The sequence below is a fragment of the Tachysurus vachellii genome, chromosome 18, assembly GCF_030014155.1.
Source record: "Tachysurus vachellii isolate PV-2020 chromosome 18, HZAU_Pvac_v1, whole genome shotgun sequence".
NCBI classification, from domain to species: Eukaryota; Metazoa; Chordata; class Actinopteri; order Siluriformes; family Bagridae; genus Tachysurus; species Tachysurus vachellii.
The window spans coordinates 14,439,421-14,447,630 of NC_083477.1; the positions used below are offsets into that span (position 1 = coordinate 14,439,421).

Below are 8,210 nucleotides of genomic sequence, written 5' to 3' on the forward strand. Positions count from 1 at the left end.
TCCTTGCAAATAAGCTTGAAGTCACACACACATGCACATGAACACACACACACACCTAACCCCTTAAACACCCACAAACACTTCCACCTGACATGACAAAATGACAAAAGCCATTAGGCTCATTAAGAGGGATGAGACTACTAATCTGTCCATCTATAAAACAATGGAATTTTGTCGGAAATGGTACAATCTTTAGCATTGGTATTGTCAAATCTTGTAGGTTCAACAAGTTTTTCTTATGCAGCTTTTCTTATGTGGATCTTCATATCACCCTGCTTCATTTGAATTATGCAAAAGCAACAGATGGAACAGGAGGCACCAAGTGCATGTCTGCGAATGAAATACGTTATATGCCCATATGTTCTTAAATGAAAATCCAAACATAACCAGAGTAGATGCACAAACTCATAAAGGATGCACAAGCATATGCACAAGCTCTTTTTTATTTCACTTGTCAGTTTTGTGTTTGTGATTATGCAGTGGATGTTTTTAAAATCTATTTTTATGAAGCTCTTGAATTATGCCATAGTACACAGATATCTTGCTTAGCTGACTGGCTAACTGATTATCTGGTGTGGATCTGGTGAGTTAGAGACTGGAAATGAATTCTGGAGGTTGCTTTTTAGCAACAAAAATTGATCACTGTGACCATAATATCCCAGCAGCATCATAATAAAACATTTAATGTCTCCATTATCCACAACTATACATGCTTTTCAACATACAGTAGTGAGTTTTATTAAAACAGTTTGGCCTGTATTACAAAATGCATTTATCAGAAATGCATCACACAAAAGTGTCTTTTTCTGAATAATTACATGATGGTATAAGCGCTTTAGTCTGGTCAGGATCCATATGACAATTATATTATATCTTGCTGTGTTGTCTATCTGCACTGCCGCAAATTGTTGTCCAGTTTTTTGTGGAAATGCAGTTGTTCAGGAACAATATTCACATGCTGTTAGTTGTGAAAATCACTTGAAAATCAACAAGTAGAACTCAACCAGAACTATACTGTATCTGTCACTCTTTGTGAAATAAATTTTATTTCTTTGCCCATATTTGAGTCTCATCTCTAAACACAGGGTGTAACCTATTCCTATAGCATAATGGTAAATTTGTTGGGTGTAAGCTATATCCTTCAAGGTATAATCCTTTTCATGCTCTATTTGAGCATATTAGCATTCCCGATTAACAATTAGCATGAACCAGCTCTTGTTCAGTCCTGTGTTTGTGTAGAAAGTGGAGCGGACTTGTAGATTAAAATCAATCTTAAAAAGTCACAATATGCAATTATGCACTTGATTATTACAGATAAAATGTAAACATTCTATTTTGTTTATGAACATTAGTATTTGGGCTGTAACTGAAAGGCCAGGTTTAATACTGTCTGGCTTATTGTGAAAGCTTGCTTTAGTTTTTAGCTATTTGTGCTACACTAGGAGCTCATGAAGGGCCAAGAAGCCAGTATTTCCTACTGAAATGAGACCCAAGCACTCTGAAGGGCCTTGTTTCAATGAATTTGATTCACGTCTGGTCCTTCTCAAGAGTTCCTTCTCGAACTATTTGGCAAACAATGGGACGTGAGAAGAAGAGCTTGAAGGAGAAAAAACAGCAAGTCGTTCTCCAACCAGCCACCCACATACCATCTGCTCTCAAAATCTCTGTTTTATTATTATCATTGTCATTGTCACAGTTACAGGTTTATGTTTCACGTCTTCTTCGTCATCTTCATCGTCGTTGCTGTTGTTTTTCCTGACTTTGGCATGAAACAGGGCATTGGGGAGAGAAAATTCTATTCCTATGTACATTTAATCATCCATTCACAAGGCTCTTAATGACTTGTCAGTTGCCCCAATCTTCCATTTTCTGTCCAATTAATTCTTTTCTTCCTTTCCGGATAAAAGCAGACAATAGGGCCCTTCCACACACACACACACACACACACACACACACACACATTCACAATAAATCATTAAAATTCAGCAACAGCTCTCTCCCCATCACTTGGGAAGGGCTGATTTGCATGCATGCCAGAGCTCAGCTTGAAATTCTACCCAGCAGAAAAGAGTGCTGGACAATTCTATTCCTTCCCCTATGTTAGCTACAGTATACTGTATATGAACTTTACGACCAATGGGGTATGACCAACTTTGACAAAACTGTTTACCTGCAATTAAAAGACGAGATCTGAAACTGAATGCAAGTGTGCTCACCGTCGTTAAATTTATATAGTATTAAAAAATAAAACTGAATTTTGCAGAGTGACCATTTACTGTAATATTCATAGAGTGACTTTTTCAGACTTTTTGTGCTAAGTCTTTTTAGCCTTATGAGATGCATCGTTCAACAGAATTTTCTAAGAGGTACCTTTCTAATACTCATAACTCTGCCTAAACTCACTAATTAGATGAACTTTCATGGCTTGGATAATTCTCCGTGCATTGATAGCAGATAAATATCTTGCACCTTAATAGAAGATTAAATCATTTGTGCCTTACTAATGGAAAGTGGTGTTGATTCCAGGGAAAGCTCGTTGTCAATCTGTTTGAATTTATTTGTACTAAAATCTACTGTGTATAATGAATACTGAAATATTAAAACCATGAGGTGTGTAATCTAAAGTGGTTTTTGTGTCAAATTCAGTAAGAATTATTTCAGGCCATTTACATTTACATAAAATTAGTGTCAATATATTCTCAATGATGTATTTATTGTTTTATATTGACAGTTCACTCTGACCCATAATGTGCAGTTTATTAGCTCACAGAAATAGAGAAGGAAACTATTTGAGTTAACTGTACAATATACCCATCTTTCAGATACTGCCTAGGAGTATACTGGGCTTTAAATTTAAATGAAAATCGGCATTAAAAAGCATAAATCATCATGAATCAAGGCCCAGATTTTCCATTAAGATCAAAAATTAGCAGTAGTTTTAGATTACTGTGCATACTGATAAATTATTTTGCTTGAATAAAATCAAGGAAGCATTGGTTCAGGAAAAAAAGGTTTATTGTTTTTTTTTCCACAGATAGGGACTGCAATTAAGGTTAGCTTTGTTAACACAGGAAAAAAAATCCATAGCCAACTTTAAAAAAATGACAACAGTAAAACAAAAGAACACTGTTTGGCTTTTTAAAGCCGGAATAAACCAACCAATGTTTAGGAAAAAATTATGCTATGAGTCTCAAATGTCACTATGAATCCAGCAAACATTTCTGAAACAACAGGTTAAACACAAATGATGAGACAATGGGATGAACATGTTAATTCAACAAAAGATTTAAAAAAAATAATAATAATGAAAACATATTTAACATAATCACACAAGGAAAATAATATATGGCAGCTCTGTAGTGGTTTAAATACCAAAACATCTGATATAAAGAGATGCTAATCTCTAGTGTGCATGCATGTTTTCATTACCCATGAAAAAAATGTCAGAAAATTTGTTATTTATTTTACTATATAATTTTCAAAAGATCGGATTTAAAAAGTCATTTAAAAAACTACCAACTGCATAGGGCTAATTTGGCTTGTACACACCTAACATCATGTGATAATATATTGGCCTCTTTTGCCTCATTTAAATCATATGGAATGGACGAGTGTGTGCGTGTGTGTGTGTGTGTGTGTGTGTGTGTGTGTGTGTTTCATTTCTTTCCAGGAATGCTACAAGCTACAATAATACAAATGATTGTATAATAGCACAAAATCTTATATTTTCATCCCCAACAAATATTTTTCACGATACCCAAAAAGAATTTATACAAATATACAAATTAAACACAAAGAATGAGAGAACAATTAACATAAATAGATAATGAATTTCTCCAACCAAAAAAGGGAAAAATATTATTACATTTAAGGAATCGGTGACTAAGAGAAATTTTATAGTTGACTCTTTCTGGTTGAGTATATTTTTAAAATAATTGGTCCCAGTGCATGTGTGTATCTGTTTTCTCCATCTGCTTCTTAAACAGATTTGGCATACTTATGTGCTTCTCTCCTACACAAATCAGTGGCATATACTCAGTCATTAAAAAAATACAATTCCAAGAGTAGGCCTATATGTTGGGAATGGAGAGAAACAGTGACAGGTGGTCCTCACAGAGGATTTCTGCTTGCTGTACAAGTGCTACCAGGCTATGCACCGTCCATGTTTAAAAGTTTATTAGGGGGTGGGCAAATTCAGCAGGCACTTTTTCTTCTTCTTTCCTTGAATAAGCAAATATACCCCTTCTTGTCTTGGCTACTGCTATTCCTTCCACAGTACAAACAATGTTACACTACCTTATCAAGGCCTTGATAGAGTAGTATAAATCGGCTGCTCCCAATTTGCAGTAGGGCTGTGAGAAGGTGGAATAGACAAGCTATTAAGTATGGTGCCTCCATAGGGCCTCCTTGATGAGTGGAAGTAGGGGTATTGGTAAAGGCTGGAGGCGTAGCTGGAATATGGGCTGTAGTAGCCAGGGTTTTGCAGGTCTGTATAGTCGCATGGTGAGCTTGGGAAAGAAGCAGTTGATGTAGTGCAACTCTGAGCACCATAGGAGACATAGTCAGTGTGAGAGGGTGAGCTGTGAGAGGGCTCACTGTAGTGACTTGGGCTCATCTGCTCTGTTTTGATGTGTGGTCTGTGCTGACCCATGTCACTGGATCCAGAGGAAGAGGCTGAGGTGGAAGAGGAAGAAAGGGCTGCTTTGCGGCTCCAAGCAGTCCCACTGGACCCAGAATGGCTGTACGAAACAGCGTAAACACCAGGGTTGGGTTCAGAAACCATGGAAGAGGCTACAGTGTGCCCGTTGACAGGAAGATACTGATCGAACTCACGCACATCAAAGGCCTCAATGTTGCTCATGACGTCTGTACTGAGCTCAGAAATGTCTACATTGCTGAAGTCAATGTTCTGACGACCAGTTTCCAGGTGACGCCGGCCTTCATTCTTCATGTCTTGCTTTCCTCCATGACCATGGTGAAGGTCAGTTTTAGGGGTTGTAGGTGGTGTTGGTGGTCCATGGGGCTGACCTGAAAAATGTATTAGTGACAATGTTAAATACAACAAAGGATAAGAGATGGTGCATGAATGTCGCTTGTTCTGTCCCCAATATTACAGAGTATGATCTCCCACATACAGAGTAACCATAACCCACCTGGATGGTCCGTGTGATGATGATCCATTAATCCTGCTAGGCCACCCATGCCTGGCTCAGCTTTGTACATGTGATGGCTTAGCTCAGCACCAGAGTCAGAGTCACTTTGTCCTGGTTTCACACTCTTCCTACGCCTCGGCTGGTACTTATAGTCAGGGTGATCCTTCTTGTGCTGTACCCTAAGTCTCTCGGCCTCCTCTACAAATGGACGCTTTTCATTCTCTGACAACAAGCTACAGTAAGAAAGATGAATATATAATTAAAAATACATTATTTTCTAAAAGAATTTTCACATATATAGGCACTGTAAATCATGTAGATTAAAAAAAAGCATTAAATATGGAAATCCCAAACCATAATTAAAAACCACTTCTAATACAAACTGCTTCTGATTGAAACGAATAGAATTTCAAAAGACATTTTATACACCTTGGATGTATTGACATAACATGTCATCTCATATGACATATGATATATGCATATAACAGAGGGACCTATGACTGTAAAAATAGAATAGAAATCTAAGAATTTTGGCAACAGTTCAGTGACTAGACATCTATCAATACCGTTCATCTAAAATTAGGAAATACAGTTATCAGCAAAACCTTTTGTGTGCACTAAAAAAAAGTCAATAAAAAGCAGAACAGTTTTAAATGAAATGTAAAATATATCAATTAATGATTTTAAAACAAAAACAAGCACAACAACAACAAAATACTAGAAGTCAATAAATAATAATAATAATAATAATAATAATAATAATAATAATAATAATAATAATAATGATGTAATAGATTCAATTTAACATATATTTAAATAATGGAACAATAAGAAGTTGTTTTTAATAATAATAATAATAATAATAATAATAATAATAATAATAATAATGTGCATACAATAAAAGTGCAATGCATGAGAAAAACTCACCGCCAGAGTTTGCCCAGGGTTTTGCTGAGTTCTGCGTTATGAAGGTGAGGGTACTGATCAGCCAGTTTTCTGCGTGCCGCCTGCGCCCACACCATAAACGCGTTCATGGGCCTCTTCACGTGCGGCTTGCTCTTGAGTGTACCGTTGGCTCGTGCGGGCATCGGCACCAGTGACCAGTCGTAGCCTTTGAGCACCTGTGACACGGCGTCACGGATACATGCCGGGAACCTGTCATCTTCATCTTCATCATTTTTTTTGCTAGACGAGTGGAGCAATCCTTGGCTGTCCGATCCGGCCGGTGACGAGGGCGCATCCGAATCCGACTCGTCCTGAGACGCCGAACTGGAGGTTCCTGTCGGACTACACGGTGCGTCTGCCATAGACTTGTCGCGCTCCTCGGTCATTTCTGTGTACCTCTGGTCAAAATCCTTCTTGATATCAGTAAAATCTTACTCGTATCCCTCACGTGTGGATAGTGCAGATGATTTAATGCGCAGTTGGAAACTCAGATCTCGTTGTGCGTCTCGGTGACAGTCGCTAAAAAGACTTTTGCGCGAAGTTGGAACGTGTCACGCCTCTTCTGCTCCTCATTGGTGGACTACACTACCATACTATTCTCTTATTGGTGGAGGACTATTCGTAGTCAAATATAATAAAGCCTATTACTTTGAAGCCTATTAAAGAAACACTTTAATAACAGGCAAGGATTAAAAATCTGGAGTCTTTTCTGACATGGATCATCTTAATGAATTAAGCTTTATAAATTCTATGGAAAATATGTTTTTCGTTTTGAATGTACAGTTAAATGCACAAATAATTATCCCAACAGTTTGTAGCACTTATTATAAATAAACTCTTTCCAGTCGTATACTTAGTGATCTGTTTTCTGTAACTGTCTATACTGTAACTATTGTACCTCACATCTCGTCACGTTATAAGCCTCTAATATGTTTGAGATCAGCACAAGTAATGTGATCAGTGTGATTTAAACAAGCCTAAAAAAGAAATCACTGTCCTTAAAGTAATGTTTATGCATAAGTGGATACAGCTAGGTTCATAACTTAATCAAGAATTACTGTAGATCATTATATATATAAAAAAAACATTGAGGAAGTCAGAATATGTAGACTAAGTCATTTTAATTGCAAATTAAAGTTTTACATAAATTCTATATAAGATCACTGAACATAATTTTCTATCAACACACAAGCCATTGATCAGTCTATGGTTTTAACAGGTGAGACCAGCCACTAAATAAAAATCAAGCACTGATCATTTTACTTTGTCACCTACAGTGTTTTTAGCAACCATTAGTTGTGTTATATGGGCTATAAAGAGATTATACTACTGCTCATTTTAGTGAAAAGTCTTACTCCTGTTAACGTTTAATAGTTTTAACAGTTATCAAACACTGGTAACCCTCTTGGCTTATGCAATTTATTCTTTCATAAATATCACCATCACTTTTTAAAACAACACAGACAGCCAATCAGTACATTTTATGGCAGGTAAAAATTATTTCTATGGGACCAACATTTTTGCTGTGGAGCCAACAATGTTTTCATTTGAATGTAAACAAATAAACCAGAGTCATGCTAATACTTTAGGGAAGCTATACAAAGAAGACTCATGCTGTAATAAAACAAGGCCTCTGTCTACCATTTATATCATGGAGGAATAACGGTGCATTAAAACTTAAAGGTCTCTTTGTTAATCCCTTCAACAGGTTCCTAAGTTAAAACGGAAGTCATCTTCTGACAATAGTTTATTTGTTAAAAGCTATAAATGGATGGGGGAAATAGACACACATTTCACTTTCAAAGAAACAAACCTAAATGCTAGCGACAGTGTGTGAGAGACATGATGATAAAGAACAGCGATTGAATCACTTTGAATCAGCCTTTTTTATTAGTGTTCCTTTGTATTCATGCGTTGCAGTGTTGATTTTTATCATTGGCATTCACATTAAAAGGCAAGGCATGTTTCTCTTGGCAAGCATGTTGGAAGCTTGTTTAATGCTTGCAGTAGGTGGCTGGGATAGCAGTGCAGACAGAGACCTGTGGATTTTATTCATATGAGCACATGGATTAAGAAACAGGAGATTTTATTTACATTATGGATCCATCATAT

At 36.7% G+C, this 8,210-nt stretch overlaps 1 protein-coding gene across 1 annotated transcript; it reads right to left on the minus strand.

The window, feature by feature from the left end:
* Positions 1 to 2,997: 2,997 nt before the first annotated feature.
* On the minus strand, positions 2,998 to 6,654 carry sox8a (SRY-box transcription factor 8a). The gene is made up of 3 exons (XM_060892507.1): positions 6,081 to 6,654; positions 5,154 to 5,386; positions 2,998 to 5,028 (listed from the first exon to the last, which is right to left on the minus strand). Exons 1-3 carry the CDS (start codon positions 6,482 to 6,484, stop codon positions 4,301 to 4,303), a joined length of 1,365 nt encoding a protein of 454 aa, XP_060748490.1. The 5' UTR covers positions 6,485 to 6,654; the 3' UTR covers positions 2,998 to 4,300.
* Between the last annotated feature and the right edge of the window lie 1,556 nt (positions 6,655 to 8,210).

Excerpts from the sequence above, each read along its gene's own strand:
- sox8a (XM_060892507.1), bottom strand. The coding sequence starts at position 6,484 with ATGACCGAGGAGCGCGACAAGTCTATGGCAGACGCACCGTGTAGTCCG. Across the intron at positions 5,387-6,080 it reads ACCCTGGGCAAACTCTGGCG|CTTGTTGTCAGAGAATGAAA; the intron begins GTGAGTTTTTCT and ends TTCTTACTGTAG. Across the intron at positions 5,029-5,153 it reads TCATCACACGGACCATCCAG|GTCAGCCCCATGGACCACCA; the intron begins GTGGGTTATGGT and ends TACATTTTTCAG.